Consider the following 19,602-nt stretch of genomic DNA (forward strand, 5'->3'; position numbering starts at 1 on the left):
GTTGAGCAGCCAATCCTGCCCATCTTAGAGCGCTCAGTTATAGCTATAATATCAAACCCTCACAAGATTATCTGTGCCCTCAGCTGGTCCGTCGTATCATAGAATCCCAATTGTGTGGAAGCAGGTCATTCAGTTCCATTGCCTACACACTGACCCTTTGAACAGTATTCCACTCAGACCTTCCTGCTACCCTAACCCTGCATTTTCACGGCTAATCCACCTAACCTACACATCCCTGGACACTACGGACAATTTAGCCTTGCCAATCAACCTAATCTACACATCTTTGAACTGTAGGAGGAAACCAGAGCTACCAAGAGGAAACCCACGCGGACTGTTGCATCAGGTGGAATTGAACACCGGTCCCTAGTGCTGAGGCAGCAATGCTAGCCACTTATCCTCAAGACTCTGTGCATTCTATTACCTTGCTAAACTCACTTCATTCTTATCTAGGCTATGTTTCCCCTGCCTTCCAGACTCACTTATTTGTGAGTTAACTTCTAATTCCGTTTTAGCTTCTCGCTCTTCTAAATGACTTGCAATGATTTCATCCCCCTACCAATAAAGTTTAAATCCACCCAACAGGAACAGCAAATTGCCCTGTGAGAAAGATGATCCTGTTCTTGTTCAGATGTAACATGTCCAACATGCTTAGATCCTCAACGAATGGACCCAATGCTCAAGTCTTCCCCCCTGCACTCTCTCTCCTGCCCCGCATTAATCTACTCTTTCTACTCTTATACTCACTACCACATGAAATCAGGACTAATCTAAAGAATTGTACCTTTAAAGTCTTACTTTTCAATTTCCTAGGTCACTCCCCAAAATATTGTGCAGGATCTAATTTCTCTTTCTTTCTATGTCATGGTCTCAACACAAGGTTGTAAGAAGTAGAAACAGAAGTAGGCTGTTCAGCACACCCAGTCTGCTCCACCATTCAGTGAGATCATGGCTGATCTGATAATCTTCAACTCCACTTTTCTGCTGTGTCAGGATCACTCTCGATTCCCTTACCAATTAAAGATCTTTCCATCTCAACCTTGAAGATACTTGATGATTCAGCGCCAACAGATCTCTGCAGGAAAGAATTTCCCAGATTCACCACTTTCTGAGAAGAAATTATTCAACTCTGTTTTAAACATGCAACCAATGAAACTGAGCTAATGCCTTTGAATCCTAGACTCTCCCATAAAGCAAAACAAACTTTCTATGTCTACTCAGTAAAGTCCCAAATAATCTTGTATATTTCAGTCAGGTTGGGATTTATAAGAATGAGCGGCAAATCAATAAAGGCTCAATGTACTCAATCTCTCTTTATAAGACAGTACCTACAAACCTGATGTCAGTGTAATGAATCCTGTCTGGACTGCCTCCAATTTTAGTATATCTTTCCTTAGATAAAGGTCCCAAAACTGTTTGCAATATTCTAACGGTGGTCTGACCAATGCCTTGTATAATTTTAGAAAAACCTCCCCATATTTAATGTCAATTTCTAAGGAAATAAAGGCTAATATTCCATTTGCTGAATTTGGATGCTAGCTTTTTATGATTCATGGATTAAGGCTCCAAAAGTCCTCTTATTTTGTAGTCTATCTCCATTCAAGCAATACTCAACCCCTCCATTCATTTTGCCAGAAGGCATACCCTCACATTTCCCCACATTACATTCCATTTGCCAAGTTTTTGTTCACTCACTCAACCAGTCTATAACCCTTTACAAAACCTTTCCGTCATTCTCACCACTTCGCTTTCTCACCTATTTTTGTGTTTACCACAAACTTGGCTATGATTAATTTACTTTCCTCATTCAATTGAGTAATATATAAGTAATTGTGGCCCTAGCACTGATTCCTGTGACACACAACTAGCTACAGCTTGCCACAGACTGCAACCTCTAGCTATTCACCCTCCTACTCCAGAACGTGACAGCCGTTCCATGATATCCTTGACCCTAGCACCTAGGAGGCAATGTACCATTATGGAGTCTATGGTCATGGAAATGCCTGTCTTTCCTCTTGCCAACGAATCCGCTACTACTATTGCCCTGTTCAACCCTGAGCAGCTTAAGTACTGACAGCACCTTGGATCTGGCTGGCACGCACACAATTACTGTCACTCTTGCTATTTCCCAAGGCTGTAAAATGCTTTGTGAATGAGGTGCACTCAGGGGATTCCCTCACGATCTGCGTGGCAAGTTCCCTTGGAGCTGCACAACCACATAACCACTTGGAGGTTCCATGCACAAATAGAAATGTCGAGTTCATTCCAGGACCTACATCTGGCTTCAGAGGATGCTGCCGCGCACAAATCTCAGAGGTCCACACAGCAGAAAAAGTAATTAGAGGGAATAGAAACAAATGTTGCTGGAAAAGTTTAGCAGGTCTGGCAGCATCTGTGAAGAAAAATCAGAGTTAACGTTTCAGGTCCAGTGATCCTTCCTCAGAAGAGAGGGAATCTTGCTGCCTGATCGCCACCTTCATTCTGACAGTCACCCAACCCTCTTTGCCTGAGCTTCTTTAAGTTGCAGGATAACATTATCCAAAAGCTTGTTATGCACGAACATCTCAGCATTGGGAAGATTCTGTTGTATTCAGCACTCAAGTTCCAAAACCCAGAGTTCAAGTTACTCCAGACAGAGGCACCTCCAGCACACCTGGCCATCTAGACCAGCAGGAGTGTTCACAATTTCCCGCATGGTGCAGAATGTACATGTTACAGACCGGGAGATTCCCAGACACACCTTAACTAAACAAAATGTAGATGTCTTGCTTTTATTTGCTCTTACACCTACTTAAGTGAAGACTAGCAAAAAGTCTTAGATAAAATCACGAGCAAACAACCAGAATCCTCTTAATTCTCTCAATGAAACAAATTTAATTTTGAAGATATTCATTATCTATTGAAAGACTTAAGCTGTACTCAATGTTTTAACTTAAATCAATGTCCAGTCACAAGAACCAAGAGAAATAACCACCAATTACTTCTCTGCTCTTCTGCGAAGCCACATTTCAATTACATTGAAGCAGCTTTTACCAATGGTCTGTCAGTTCCTGGGGCCTCTCTGCTCACTGTGCTCCTCTTAACCTTGCTGCCACTGCTTCAGAAATCCAGACAAGTCCATTGCCGTTATGTCAACTTCTGCCTCACCTGTCCAATTCCTTTTCATGTACAGTGATGCATTATCATAACACGCAGCAGCAGAGAGTATGATCGCGCTAAGTGTTAACACCAAGTATGCCACCCTTTTTTTTTATTGAATTAAAGAACTATAATTACGACATTGAAGAAACCTATTTAGCTCATTGTGTCCATGCCAGGTCTCTTCCAGAACTACTCATCTAGCCGCACTCCTCTGTCTTTTCCCTGTTGCCCTGCAAATCTTTTCTCTTCAGGTGCTTAATTAATTTCCTTTTGAATATCATGATTGAATCTGTGCCAACAACATGCTCATGCAGTGTATTCACAACCTGAACCATTGTGTAAAAACGTTTTTCCTTATATATCTGGTGTTTACGCCAATTGCTTGACATCAATGTCTTTCGGTTATCAGCCCTTCTGCCAAAGGGAACAGTTTCTCATCATCTGAGATAATGGGAACTGCAGATGCTGGAGAATCCAAGATAATAAAATGTGAGGCTGGATGAACACAGCAGGCCAAGCAGCATCTCAGGAGCACAAAAGTTGACGTTTCGGGCCTAGACCCTTCATCAGAGAGGGGGATGGGGTGAGGGTTCTAAAATAAATAGGGAGAGAGGGGGAGGCGGACTGAAGATGGAGAGAAAAGATGATAGGTGGGGTTCGCTCCCTACCACACCCGGCACCTTCCCCTGCAACCACAGGAAATGCTACACTTGCCCCCACACCTCCTCCCTCACCCCTATCCCAGGCCCCAAGATGACATTCCACATTAAGCAGAAGTTCACCTGCACATCTGACAATGTGGTATACTGCATCCACTGTACCCGGTGTGGCTTCCTCTACATTGGGGAAACGAAGCGGAGGCTTGGGGACCGCTTTGCAGAACACCTCCGCTCAGTTCGCAACAAAGAACTGCACCTCCCAGTCGCAAACCATTTCCACTCCCCCTCCCATTCTTTAGATGACATGTCCATCATGGGCCTCCTGCAGTGCCACAATGATGCCACCCGAAGGTTGCAGGAACAGCAACTCATATTCCGCCTGGGAACCCTGCAGCCCAATGGTATCAATGTTGTCTTCACCAGTTTCAAAATCTCCCCTTCCCCCACCGCATCCCTAAACCAGCCCAGTTCGTCCCCTCCCCCCACTGCACCACACAACCAGCCCAGCTCTTCCCCTCCCCCCACTGCATCCCAAAACCAGTCCAACCTGTCTCTGCCTCCCTAACCTGTTCTTCCTCTCACCCATCCCTTCCTCCCACCCCAAGCCGCACCTCCATCTCCTACCTACTAACTTCATCCCACCTCCTTGACCTGTCCGTCTTCACTGGACTGACCTATCCCATCCCTACCTCCCCACCTATACTCTCTCCACCTATCTTCTTTTCTCTCCATCTTCGGTCCGCCTCCCCCTCTCTCCCTATTTATTCCAGAACCCTCACCCCATCCCCCTCTCTGATGAAGGGTCTAGGCCCGAAACGTCAACTTTTGTGCTCCTGAGATGCTGCTTGGCCTGCTGTGTTCATCCAGCCTCACATTTTATTATCTTAGTTTCTCATCATCTATCAGGTCCAGACCCTTCAAGGCATTGAGCACCCTGTAAAATCTTCCCTCAATCATTTCTTCTCAAAGTGGAATAGCCCTAGCTTCTAAAAATCTATCCATGTAATTGAAGCTCCTCATTTCTGAAACCTTTTACATAATTATTACACTCCCTCCAATACATATTTAAACTGTGGTATCTGTAACAGTAGGCAATACTGCAGCTGATGCCAAACCTCGTTTTAGAAAAAAATTTTAGAAAAATCTTCCTTGTTTTTGTACCGCCTCAATTTGTATGCCTTGATAAATGCTTTCCAAGTCTGCCCTGCCATCTTCAATGATTTGTACACATATAACCTAAGATCCTTCTACTCCTGCATCCTCCATCCTCTTTAGTATTGTACCCTTTAATTTATATCACTATTCTTTGTTTTTGCTAACCAAGTGTATCACATCACACTTTCTTACAATCAATTTCATCAGTCACACACATGCCCATTGCACCATCCTGTCCATGTGCTTTTGAAGTCTTCTTTGAACCTTCTCATAGTTCACAAAGTTCATAATATTTCCAAATTTTGTATCATTTGCAGATTTTGAAATTGTGCCTTGTACACTGAATTCTAGGTCAGTCAGCCAACTTTCATCCATGATGCCATTGTCCTTTTCACTCCACAGGTTTTAATGTTACTGACAAAACTTTACCAAATGTTCTTTAAAATCCATGTGCATCTTGTCAACTGCAATAGGCTTATCAACCCTTACTTCATCAGAAGACTCAATAATTATATCTGATTTTCCCTTTACATATTTGTCCTAGCTTTCTATCCAATCTTTTCTTCCTTTATTCATTCATGGGATGAGGGTGTTGCTGGCCAGTCAGCATTTATTGCCCATTGGGCCCAGGGCAGTTCAGTGTCAACCACATTGCTGTGTTTCTGGAGTCACATGTAGGCCAAACCAGGTAAGGATGCAGTTTCCTTCCCTAAAGGACATTAGTGAACCAGATGGGTTTTTCTGACAACCAACAATGGATTCATGGTTATCATTAGGCTCCTAATTCCAGATATTTATTGAATTCAAATTCCACCTTCTACCATGGCAGGATTCGAACCCAGGTCCCCAGAGCATTATCTGGGTCTCTGGGTTAATAGTCCAGCGCTATTACCACTAGGCCTTCACCTTCCCCTCAAAGAAACTATTAAATTTGTTTAGGATTATAGTTTCTAAATGCTTTCCCATAACTGAAGCTAAACTGATTGACCTATAATTATAGTGTTTACTCTTGCACCTTTCTTTGAACAGGGAGAGAACATTTGCAATTTTCTTGACCGCTGGCATTACGCTGTATCAAAAGACGATTAGAAAATATTGGCTAGCACCTCCAGAGTTTTCATCTTTATTTCCCTCAGCATCCTCACATGCATCCAATGCCATCCTGGTGGCTTACCAACTTTAAGGTACAAGCAGTTTTTCTCATTCCTTCTCTTTATCAAATTTTAGTGTCTCACCACCTCCATCACCAACTTCTTTCTTGGTAAAGTCATATGCAAAGAAATCTTTTAGTGCCTCGGCCAAGCCCTTTGTTTCATGCATAGATCTATGTTTTGTTCCCTAAGTGGCCCTAGTCCTCCCATTAACACCCTTTTTGCCATTTATATGCCCTATTGAAGACTTTTCGATTCCCTGTTACGTTGGCTGTCAGTCTCTTCCTATACTGGCTCCACGTTGCTTCTCATGTAAACGTACTATATTCAGCCTAGATCTCACTTCTATTATCACTGTGACATTTGTCATATGCATCCTTTTTCCACTTCTTACTGTATCTCAATTATCATATTGGGAATAAGTTCCATTTTGTTTATGCTAACTCTCCACCTCATGCGAATGTGCCAGAACTGTACTGATCCTCTTCTAGCAGATCCCTATGTTCAGTTACAATTTTGCCTGCTGATCTTCAATTTCAGATTCCTGGGACAAGTCCATTCTCATCTTTCCAGAAATATGTTCCCCTCCTCTCAGTCTTTACACTATAACTACTGTAGTCTATAATATGAGAATGACACTAACTATTACTCTCTGTAAACCCCTTTCAAATTTGTTCTTCTACACCTTGCCCACAACTTGGAGGCCAACAGAACATTCCCAGTAATGTAAAATTACTCTACTGTTTCTTAGTTCCAGACAAATAAATTCTCTCTGATCCCTGTGGGACAATCTCTGTCTCTAGCACTAAACTATTATTTTTAAAATCAGCACTGCCAGAGTCTTTCCTCATTTCTTTCCTGAACATTACATATACACAGGAATATTTTCTAACCAGTCCTTACCTTCTTTGAGCTAGATCTCCATTACTGCCAAAACATCCTTTCCTCACATGCTATTCCGTGCCTGCAGCTCACCAACCTTATTTATTACACAATCACATTCGTGCATTACAAACATAATTTAGATCTTCTTACATTCTCGATCTGACTCTCCCATTTCTTTGTGCCATTTGTTTTCCCTTTCTAATGCTGAAACATGGTTTCAATCCTGCTACTAAATTTGTTTAAACCATCCCCAATACTACCTACATAACACCTAACAATGACGATGGTCAAAAGTCTGTTGGGGTGCAACCCAACCAGCCGGTGCAGGTTCCAGTGTCCTACCAAGTTAAAGCCCTCCTTTCTGCACTAACTCTCCAGTCACACATTTGCTTGTTTTGTCTTCATGTTTCTATACTAACTTGTAAATATATAAAACTTAAACATTTACAGCAAGTGTCTTACACTTCAATAGATATACCTCTTACTAGATCAATCTCTTTCAAGAATAAGGCATTACATCACCATTACAATGTTGCAGCAACTGCATTCATCAATTTTACGTTTGAGGCAGCAGCATGAAAATAGCTAGTTGATGGTAGTCTCAGGTAGTGGTGGAGGTCAGATAGACCTTAGATTTCAGGTAAAAGTTCGGAACGACTTTGTGGGCCAGAGGGCCTGCACTGTGCTGTACTGTTCTATGTTCTAGATTATTAGAGAGAGTTTGGATCTAGACATACAAGAAAGATAAATGAAACATGAACCTCCTTCCCTGCACTCGATAGTCTACAAAATTCTGTTTAAATATTTGAATAGAAATTTCTAATGTCAGTCAGCAATATTCACCCTTCCAGGTTGTACAATTTCTTGTTGGCCATTTAGGCTATACTGAATCTGCATCAGCTTCTGGAAGTTATCCTAGAGGCAGAGAGAGGAACAAAAACATTAAGAATTACAGCTAGTTTAAAAAAAAACAAAAACAGAGCAATAAATCAATGCAGTAGTGAGTTAAATTTGTTTACCTACCCCTTGTTTCATTATGTCATTCGCATGGTTCGCTACTTCAACAACAATGGCAAGAGCAGCTGACAACATAAAGATAATCAGCAGTATCTTAATATATGAAAGACAAAAATGCCAGTATTTTATAAATAGTTATTTCAGAAAATCTAATACCTTGAGTATCTTTGAAATCAGCACAGTCTTTAGACAGGTTCTTCATATAATCTGAAATACACAAAAGTTTAAGTCAGAGTACGCCTTCAGCTACATGTAAGTCAAAAATGTACATTTTCTCCCCGATGGCTAGGTACCTTTATTCAGTAGGTGAAAGAACTACACAGAGCAGATGTGATCTATATTGAAGATGACAAATGTGGTCCAACAGCCCCTTTAGAAGTGAATCCTAAATGAATAATGGATTAAGTCAGGGTTCAAAATCAATAGCAGTTAACTAGTCTGTCTGAATCCACCATTAAGGTACACTTTTCAAAACAAACAATCAGGAATGGGGAGTAAATACTGACCCTGACAGTGACATTTAGATCAGGAGATTTTTTTTTGAAAAACTGCGATATTAATACTAGAATTTTTGGCACTGTAACCCAGTTAAGAAGAAATGCTTTCAAGATGAGAAGAGAAAAATAGAAAAGGAAAGGGGAAAATATATTTGGTTACCAAAGGTTTCTATAGAATTGTCAATTCCCTTCTTTTAATAAAACTCCAGAAGAAATTTAAAAATATTAAATTTATACTGATTTTGAAAAAAATACTGAATGTGGTTTTCACCCTGTTAAGTGATGCCATCATAGAAACATAGAAGATAGGAGCAGGAGTACTCAATTCCACCCCTCAAGCTTGGTCCACTCTTCCCACTCACCAACACCCCAACCCCAAATATCCCTTCATGCCTCTAACCACAAGAGCTATATCTATCTCCTCATTAAAAACAAAGTTTTCACCTCAAACACTTTCTGTGGTATTGAATTCCACAGAATACCCACTTTCTGGGTGAACACATTTATCCTCATCTCAGTCCTAAAAGGCTTACCCTTGTTCTTGAACTATGATCCCCTCATATGTATGTCCCTTTAGGCAAGCATAAATAATCATCGTAGAACGGTTCTACCAGCAGGATGGAACCCAGAACTCCTCTGCTCTGCCTGTTTTTTTTAACCTTTTCTTTCTCTCTTTTTAGCAGTCCTGGAGCAGCAAGTGGGCAGGCAAGTCCCGGTGTAGGATAACTGAGTGCCAGTGCAGAATGGACTGGAGGCATGGAGCGGAGCAAGACAGTTGTTGGACTGGGGTCTGGCACAGGCAGTCAGACCACGTGCTTACCTGCTGCTATTTGAAATTTTTAACCAGATTAGAATGTCAATCCTTTATCTATGTTTTAACTGTCTTTTTTCTAACTTTTTTTTGACATTGTAAGTAATGCCACTACTTTTGCCTTTATTACTCTTTTGCATCCAAGATTTGTACCAAAGATGGCAACATTAGAAGGCAGCCATCGTAAAAACTTTTCACTGTACTCCTGTACTGCAATGCACGTATCAATAAATGATACAGGTATTCTATTCTCTTCTCTTCTTCAGTTCTGATGTTAACACCATTGTGTACCCATAGGCTTGCCGAGTTTCTCTAGCATTTTCTACTTTTATTCTGGATTTACAGCACCCACAGTATTTTGCTTATATCTTAAATTGATCATTTGTGTAGCTGTTAGTGCAGTCAGGATTGTCGAGAAAATACTACCCAATCATGGAATCACATCTAGCAGTACATGTGTAAACCACTTGAGACAATTCATTTGGTTCTGCACAATATGCATGCAATAGATCCACTATTTCAAGGTCTTGGTATTTTCATTAGACATTGTGGCAGGATGGCTGAGAACATTAAAGTTCATACTCACCAAATACCGCTTCCCATTTAACAAGGAAAATAGAAAATCCGAAATTAAAGCTACACACCATGACAAACTCTGCTTTTAGTGAGCATATGACTGGACAAAAACACTGCATGTGTGGGGTTGCTGTTAATTGAACCACTGAAACATTTTTTTCAGAAAACAAATTTATTCTGTGTTTGAGTGATAATGGGAACTGCAGATGCTGGAGAATCCAAGATAATAAAATGTGAAGCTGGATGAACACAGCAGGCCCAGCAGCATCTCAGGAGCACAAAAGCTGACGTTTCGGGCCTAGACCCTTCATCAGAGAGCTGATGAAGGGTCTAGGCCCGAAACGTCAGCTTTTGTGCTCCTGAGATGCTGCTGGGCCTGCTGTGTTCATCCAGCCTCACATTTTATTATTCTGTGTTTGTACTGATGAGTTTGTGAGGAAGGACTTCAGCAATAAGTTTTACTTTTCAGCTAGATTAGTTTAAGCCCTCTATTTTATCCAAGCATACAATTTCAATATACCAACATTTCCCAATAATAGTAAATCTGATCAATGTAGAGTCTTGCTCAAAAGCCATTATAAAGCCCAAAATATCAATTCTGAGCAGTCAAGAAATATCACTTGCACATTGACTTCAGAACGGGAACATTTCATTTAGCTGTGGCAGAAACAGTAAAAGTTGAGCCATAAAAATTACAACCCAAAAACTTTTATCTGTTTGCATGACAGGATAAAGTTCAGTATCACAGAATCATAGATCCCTACAACGTGGAAGCAGTCCATTCAGCCCAAATCTACACCCACCATCCAGCATCACATCCAGATCCAAACTCCTATCCTATGCTTGTAACCCTGCATTTCCAATGGCTAATCCACCTAACCTGCAAATCCCTGGGGACTATGGGCAATTTAGCATGGCCAATCTATTTGACCTGCATTGTGGGGAGAAACTAAAGTATCTAGAGGAAACCCATGCAGATATGGGGAGAATGCGCAAACTCCACACCGACAGTTACCCCAGGATAGAATTGGGTCCCTGGTGCTCTGAGGTAGCAGCACTAAATACTGTGCCACCATGCTTCTGCCAGTAGTGGAGCATCATACTCAATTACAGTAATTATATATAACTAGCATTTAAATAATTAGGTTAGTTTTAAGATAAACTTCCAAAAATCTTGAACACACCAATTATAATACTTGGGATGCAACTGAACACTCAGTTACGTTGAAAGAAAGATAGTTCAGACACAGTCACGGTATTTGACTCAAAAAGGCAAAAGATAGGAAAACAAATGAAAAGTTTCTGGTTGAAAAAAGAGACAGGAATTAAAGTGAAAAAGAAAGGTGTGTTATGACTGATGTCAAGTGGAAGTTACAATTGAGAACAGGTTGAATATAGAAGCTCACAGCAAACATGAAAGAGCAAACAAAAGAACCAAAGAGGGAATTTGAGAAAAGACTGCCAACTAAATGAAAGAGAAGCCCAAAATCTTTGATAGGCATTTAAATAGTAAAAAGGTTGGCAAGATAAGGAGTAGAGGTGATTGGGAGCCAAAAAGGTGATTTACACATGGTGGCAGAGGGGCTAGCCAATGTGTTAAACGAATACTTCACAGCTATCTTTTGAAAGGGGAAGTTGATGCTGCAAAAGTCTTGAAGAAGCAGGAGTTAATGCAGTCACCAGAAGGCTAACATTTGATAAGAATGAGATATAGGATATGCTGTCTGTACCTAAAGTTGATAAGACACTGAGACTGGACGATACGCATTCAAGGATACTGAGGAAATTGACAATGGAAACGATAAACACTCGAGAAAAAAGGAGAGAGAGATGAGGGGCCAGTCAGTTTAACTTGAGTGGTGGGGGAAACTTCTGGAAACAATAATTTGTGAAAAAATTGAAACCCACATGGAGAACTGCAGGTTAATTAAAACAAAAAGCCAGCATGGGATTCTTAACGTAATATCTTGTTTAGTTAACTTACTGAGGTCTTTTGAAGACATAACAGAGAGGGTTGATGACAGCAATGTTATTGATGTGGTACACATGGATTTCCAAACTAACATTTAATTCAATATTGTACATTGCTTAGGGGAGGAAACAGGCTAGTGATATTATCAGTGGACTGTTAATCCAGAAGCCCAGTTAATGTTCGGGAGGCTCTGGATTCAAATCCTGTCGCAGCAGATGATGGAATGTGCATTCAATAGAACTCTGAATTAAGAGTCCAATGATGACCATGAATCCATTGCTGATTTCCAGAAAAACCCATCAATAGTGTCCTTCAGGGAAGAAAACTACCATCCTATCCTGATTTAGTTGATACTTAACTGCTCTCTGGGCAATTAGGGATGGGCAATAAATGCTGGCCTAATCAGAGACATCCAATGAATTTTAAAAAACCTAACAGTCAAGTTTGAACTTATGAAATAAAAAGGACAGTAGCAATACAAATACAGAACTGACTGAGTGATATGAACAGTAGTGTTTAATAGACTGTAGGAAGTGCAGATGCTGAAGAATCTGAGATAACAAAGTGTACAGCTGGATGAACACAGCAGACGAAGCAGCATCGTAGGAACAGGAAAGCGGATGCTTCGGGCCTAGACCCTTCTTCAGAAATGCTCCTGCTCCTACGATGCTACTTGGCCTGCTGTGTTCATCCAGCTCCTCACCTTGTTATCTCTGGTGGTTAATAGATGCTCTTTAGGAAGAATGTTTACAATCGTGTTCCATAGTGGTCAATGTTAGGATCCTCGCTTTTCCTATTTTTTTTCCCTCATTTTCTATTTTAATGACATGTACCATAATGTCAAAAGTTAAGGAATGAAACAAGGAGGCATTGCAAACAATGAGGAGAATAATATCGAATTTTGAAAGGCAATAGGCAAGTTGGCCGGATTGGTAGCAGATGATATCCAATGTGGAGAAATGTGTGGTGATACATTTTGGTAGGAAAACATGGAGTCACAATATAAAATTAAGAGTAAAACTCAAAAATAAGTGCATAACCATCAGGACATGGATGCTCATGTGCATAAGTCAGTAAAAATGTCAGGACAGCATGACAGTATAGTAGATAATGCATATCTCAGTTTTATTAACTAGGGTGTAGAGTACAGATTGAGGACGCTGTATTGAAATTGTACAAGTCACTAGTTCAGCTTCAACTGAAGCACTGTGTCTAGTGCAGTGTGCCACACTTTAGGAAGGATGTGAAGATACTGGAGAGGATTCAGAAAAAAAATTACAAAAATGTTTCCGTGCTGAGAGACTTAGATTGAGCAGAAAGAAATAAACTGTTTTCATTCATGAAAGGCTTAAGAACAAGATACAGATCTAAAGTATTTGGCAAAAGAAGCAAAAGTGATATGGGAAAACATATTTTTCATAAAGTGTGATTAGGGTGGAATGCACTGCCTAAAAGTCTCTCGTTGAAGCATGTTAAATTAAGGCTTTCAAAAAGGGAATTAAAATGTTGTTTCCAAAGGAACAATATGCAGAGTAATGGGGAGAAATTAGGAAATGGTACTTAGTGAAACGCTCATTCAGACAGCCAGTGCAAACATGATGGACAGAAAGACCTCCTTCTGTGCTGTAATAATTGTTATTCTGTGACGAGCCCTACAGTTTCAATCTTGCTGGAAGTACCATTTACTTTGCACTGCTGGAAAGAGTTGTTCAGATCGGAGCCTTGGGGGCCAACTGGACTGATAAAAACCAATGGAAAACTAATGGGGAAGGGTAGTTCATTGTTTCAGTTTGATATAGTATGGAATATCACTACTGTTATCAACTTGAATTTAAGGAGTGTCTTAGGATCTTGGATCTTATCCATCTTTTCAACCTGCCTGGAATTAATTTCAATATTTAAATAATGTCAAAACTATCATCTGCATTTTACCTGCTGGATAGGAGGCTTGTGACTATTTGTAACCACTCATGCATCATGATCTATCCTGTGTAAAGAAAATTAGAGTTCTAGTCAGGCAGTACAGAACAGGACACTACATGCCTAAACCTATACTGTAGTTGCAAATTTGATTTCCAGGGATATAATAAAAACACAGCAATGGAGTATATAACTCAAGCCTAGTTCCATCAAACTGTTAAAATAGCAAGTTACTGATGTGGTTTGTTTAAATGGAGACTCAGCACTACCCTTCCCTCCAGGTGAGAGAAAATTAGATAAGACAGTCTGATTGCATCAATCATACCATTCCTAGCTGACAGCAATGAATACTAATTTTATATGGAATGAAAATTCCTAAGCCCTTCATAATTATGAAGTAAGCAAAGTAAAATAACATGCTTGCCGCTCATTTTATTATTTGACTTAGTTCTAAAGTGCGTAAAACAAAATTAGTAGCATTACACACCAGTAATATGGAAAGGCAGAGGAATTTTCATATTGTTCTTAGAAATGTTCATTTGAACAGTAAACTAAAAATCAGTTTCGGTTCTTCATTTCCTTTTAATTCTAAAATCAGAAAGTGCACTGTACAGTATAATTTAGAGACAATTTTCTAGATCACTGCAATATAGATGTGCTATTTTCTGAATCAGTTTTCACCAAATTTATCAACTAAACAACCCTCAGTTATTTTCACAACACTAACCTAAGAAGATGGTGTGGCCATGGAAGCACTCTGGGTCCAATGCACACAAACATTTTTATTCCTTTCCATTAAATAAGCTCTAATTTCCTATGTAGTGCAAATTTCCTATATGTACACAATCCTTGAACATTCCTTACACACCTTACCATACTCTATCAAATACTCAAATTCACTTTTGTGACGGAGCAGTCCAACACACTTACCTTTCTTCAACCTGCCAGTTGAGAAATCCAATAATGAGTTTTCAACTACTGTTTGCCACAAGCCTAATCTTTACAATTTAAAATGCACATTGGGATTTGTATAGGTTCTTACATTACAAAACTGGAGTCATAAGCAATCTTTTAAAATATGGCGTTTCGATCAACTTGCAAAGTGAATGCAGAAATAGAATGCATCAAAATTATCCTGAGAGACAATGGCTTGCCTGATCTTATCATTGTTGGTAACGTACCTTGCGAACTCACAAATGGGCTAAAGGCTGCCAACAGTTAGCTTGAATAGTATCCAGTCTACCTCAAATTAACCCGGTATTGCAAAGTATCTCAAAAATGTAATCAACAGCTAGAGCAAGTTATTTTGTACTGCTACAATGGCTATCTAAGTGGTATTTTCCATTAAAGGGGTGTTCTTATCAGCCCAAAAACATGTAATGGTTTCATTTTGAACAAATTTTAGTGGAACACTGATACTGGGTAGGTAGGCCATATATCTCAATGGCTGACGGATTAAACAGCATGTTCCTTCAATTGTTCTTGATAGGAGTAGACTATAATCATCCAGCCTATCCTTGCAAACCCAAAATAAAATATCTACCACTAAATGTGACTCTGCAATGAGCAGAACTTGCTGAATAGTCCTGAGTGAGCTAATACTTACACAAATGATCAATTTAAGATAAAGCAGTGAAGCTTGTAATGTGGCAGTACAGTCTTGCTGGAAGCAATGTAGTTTCAATATGCAGGGGCTTACTCTCTGTAGATAAGAGGAAAATGTCCATTCATCATACCTTTTTTTAAAATTATGTGGGAGCTCAAAGAGTCTATTGTTCCGCACAGCATTCTATACGACAATGTCTTGAACAGAGCAAACTTGCTAATCTTTTTTTCCTCTGGTATAAATTGTTGTAATTATTTTTACACATGACCTGATCAGTGCAAGACAAAATCCTTCAGCTACATGCCTCATTTTTTCTGTAACTTTTTAATAGCTGGGCATCATTTTTTTTTGCTGCATCTTTAAATAAAAGGCCTGTTATTGAGGAAAGTGAAGTTGTGTTGGACTGCCCCATCTAAACAGTGAATTTGAGCATTTATCACAGCCTAATAAGGGTGTATGGATGGCTGCAGATTTGAGGATTGCATACATTTAGAAATATGCAGTGAGTAGGAAATGAGACTCATTCAATTGAAAAGCAGCTCCCATGGAAAGGTTTAAAAACAGTTGTGTAGTGGACCTATAGGGCATCAACAAAGTTATTCCTTTTTTATTCCAAAAAGGAATACATTTATTTATTTAGCAATACATAAATATCAATAATTTGTTTCAGATTAAATTAAAGGCATGCAACAGTTTGGGTTCCACCAGGACCACTTGACCTCAATGTCCAAACATAAAGAACTTAACCCTATGAGATGAGGGTAACAGCCCTTGATGGCAAGGTAGCATTTGATAGGGTTTAGCATCGAGGACCTCTACCACATCTGAAGCTAACGGGAATCAGGAGTACAAAGTTCCAATGCTGGAGTCAAACCTAGCACATAAGAAAAGGTTGTGGTCCTGGAGTCAATTATCTCAACTCGGAATGTTAGTGCAGAGGTTCCTCACGGTATTATCTTCAGCCGACTCGTCAATGGCCTGGTGTCCAATGTAAAATCAGAAGGGGAATGTTAGTTGATCGTTGCACACTTTTTATCAGTGATTCCTTGGATTCTGAAAAGGTTTGTGTCTGTACGCAGCAAGATCCAGACAACTTTCAACTTTGGGTTGATACGTGGCACATAATAGTCGTGGCACATAACTGCCAGACATTGAGATCATCAGTCTCTGAATATCTCCCTTGATCAGAACACTAATAAATCAACTTAAATATTTTCTCTCTCCTCCACGGTACAGAGTGGCACTGATGTGTCCACATCTGCAGGAAATGATCAACTTTCCTTCAACAGCACGCTCCAAATCAGGAATCTCTAGCACCTAAAAAGACAAGGGCAGAAAATGCATGACAACACCACTATCTGCAAGTTCCCTTCCAAACGACACACCATCGTGACTTGAAACTAATGTTCCTTCACTGTCACAGGATCAAAACCCCAAGAATTCCTTGATATCAAGGTATACCTGTAACAGATAAGGCATTAGGAGGTGGGTTACTTGCTGAGGATTCCTAGCTTCTAAATTATTCTTGTAGCCAAAGTGGTTATATCACAAGTCCCGTTCAGTTTCTGGTTGATGGTAACGCCCATCTTTGATATCGATGTCGATGTTGATAGTGGGGAATTCAGCAAAGGTCACTGAATGTCAAGGATCAAAAGTTAGATACTCTCTAGTTGGATATGGTCATTGCTTGCCACTTATGTGGTGCAAATAATACTTGCCACTTGTCAGTCCAAGCCTGGATATTGTCCAGGTCAGATGCTTTTCGACAAGGACTGTTTCAGTATTTGAGGAGTCAAAAATGGTGCTAAATATTGCGCAATCATCAGCGAACTTCCCCACATTTGACCTGATAGGTGGCAGGAAGGTCATTGATGAAGGAGCTGAAGATGGCTGGGCCAAGGACACTACCCGTGCACTTTCTGTATAGATTTCTGGGACTGAGATGACTGACATCCAACAATCACAATCATCTTCCTGTGTACCAGGTATGACTCCAATCAGTGGTACGTTTTCCCTGATTCCCATTGACTCCAGTTTTGTTGGGTCCCCTTAATGCCATACTCGGTCAAACGCAATCTTGATGTGAAGGGCTGTTACCCTCACCTCACCTCCAAAATTCAGCTCTTTTATCCATACTCGAACTGTTGTAAGGTCAGAAGCCGAGTGGTGCTGGCAGATATAAACTGAGCATCAGTGACGTTATTGCTAAGGGAGTGCTGCTTGAATTGCAAGAATATCAACTTCAAAGGAACAATTTTTTTTAAACCACTGCAACACGGTAAGCTTAGCCAACGCGGCTTTTTCTTCAGCAATGTTCAAAATTTGTACTACCAAGGGATTTTTCTAAACACAACGTTCTTCACCTTGGTGGTGATGATTTGGGGAGATGTCAATGTACTTTCCTCGATGGAGGAAAATAACTCGTGAGAAGAGTATGGTATTCTACTCCATTCTCGTACTTATTTTTGTGAAAGTTACAAGATGCCCCGTGAATGGTTGGAGGAATGAGGAGTGAAGATATAAAAAGGAATTGTGATAAGCATTTTTTAAATGTATCTTTATCTCAAGAAAAAACATAGAACACTGAACAGTACAGCACAGGAATAGGCCCTTTAGCTCACAATGTTGTGCCAAACATGACAACAAATGAAACTAATCCCTTCTGCCTGCCCTGGGTCCTCCATTCCTTGCATATTCATGTGCTTATCTAAAAGTCAACGAAATACCCCTATTGCATCTGCCTCCACCACCAACCCGGCAGCACATTCCAGACTCCAACAACTCCCTATGTAAAAAAAACTTGCCCCTCGCATGTCCTTTGAACTTTCCCCCTCTCACCTTGAACGTATGCCCTGTCACATTACACATTTCAACTCTTGGGGAAAAAGGTTCTGACCAGCAACACTATCTATACATCTCACCGTTTTACAAGCTTCTATCAAGTCTCCCGTCAGTCTTCACCGCTGCAGAGAAAACAAGCCAAGTTTTCCAGCCTCTCTTATAGCTAATACCTCTAATCTAGGCAGCATCCTGGTAAACCTCTTCTGCATCCTCTCCAAAGCCTCCAGATCCTTCCTATAATGTGGCAAACAGAAGTGAATGCAATATTCTAAGTCTGGCCTAACCAAAGTCTTATAAAGCTACAACATGACATGCTGATTCTTGCACTCAATTCCTCAACCAATAAAGGCAAGCATGCCATATGACTTCTTTACCACCTTATCCACTTGAGTGGTCACTTTCAGGGACCTATGGACTTGATCCCCAAGATCCCTCTGTACATCGATGTTGTTCAGAGTCCTGCCATTAACTCCATACTTTTCCTTAACATTTGATCCCCCAAAGTGCAGCACCTCATACTTACCCAGATTAAACTCCATCTGCCATTTCTCCATCCACTTCTGGAAGAGATCTACATGCCGTTGCATTATGTGACAACCTTCTACACTATCCGCAACTCTACCGATCTTTGCATCGCTTACAAATCTACTAATCCACCCTTCTACATATTCATCATTTATATAAAGCACAAAATGTTCATCGATATTTATCTTGAGATAAATGATTCAATTAAATTAGTTTGATATAAAAACAAGTAAGATGCAAAGAATAATTTCTGATTTTAATGCAAAGACAAGTTAATACCACCTTCAAATTGCGATTATTCATTGTGGCTTCAATGCATTCAATACGGAATTACGAGACTCTTACAAGTTAATTAAAGAATGACATAGGCTACACTTTATATTTTCCTACCATGGTATACTGTAAATATAATACCTGGATTCACAATGCAGTCTATCCAAAATTACTATGAACTGACAAGACACACCACAAGGAATGCTGCAAACAGTACCTCTTTTAGTTAGCAAACTTAAATCAAAAATGAACTAAATTATATCCATTATAGTGAAAACCTTTTTAAACACTATATAACAAACTGTAACTGGAATCTTCCAATAACCAACTCCAATGCTACATAAACACACACTCTGAATGTCTAATGTATCTTGAATGAAGTTGTCTTTCGTCAAATAGTGGGAATATTTTTAAGCACTCCATCCATAAACACATATTTCAGAAATAATGTAGAAACAATACCTGTTAGAAGCAGCTTGTATTGTGGAATCCTCTGGACAGGTTTTAACAGGTAATGTTTGAGTGCCAGATTTGCACAGCGAGTACTCATCTAAAAGAAAAGAGAAGCCTGAA

At 40.0% G+C, this 19,602-nt stretch overlaps 1 protein-coding gene across 1 annotated transcript in view; it reads right to left on the reverse strand.

Moving 5' to 3' along the window:
• Positions 1 to 19,602, reverse strand: part of fgd6 (FYVE, RhoGEF and PH domain containing 6) — a 123,973-nt gene that overhangs the window by 48,467 nt on the left and 55,904 nt on the right. The window contains exons 8-11 of the mRNA XM_059654713.1: positions 19,492 to 19,579; positions 8,165 to 8,215; positions 8,015 to 8,073; positions 7,835 to 7,906 (exon numbers count right to left, since the gene is read on the reverse strand). Of these exons, the coding sequence (XP_059510696.1) occupies positions 7,835 to 7,906; positions 8,015 to 8,073; positions 8,165 to 8,215; positions 19,492 to 19,579 (270 nt within the window). The remainder of the gene's footprint in view (positions 1 to 7,834; positions 7,907 to 8,014; positions 8,074 to 8,164; positions 8,216 to 19,491; positions 19,580 to 19,602) is intronic.

The sequence above is a fragment of the Stegostoma tigrinum genome, chromosome 25 (genome assembly GCF_030684315.1).
Source record: "Stegostoma tigrinum isolate sSteTig4 chromosome 25, sSteTig4.hap1, whole genome shotgun sequence".
NCBI classification, from domain to species: Eukaryota; Metazoa; Chordata; class Chondrichthyes; order Orectolobiformes; family Stegostomatidae; genus Stegostoma; species Stegostoma tigrinum.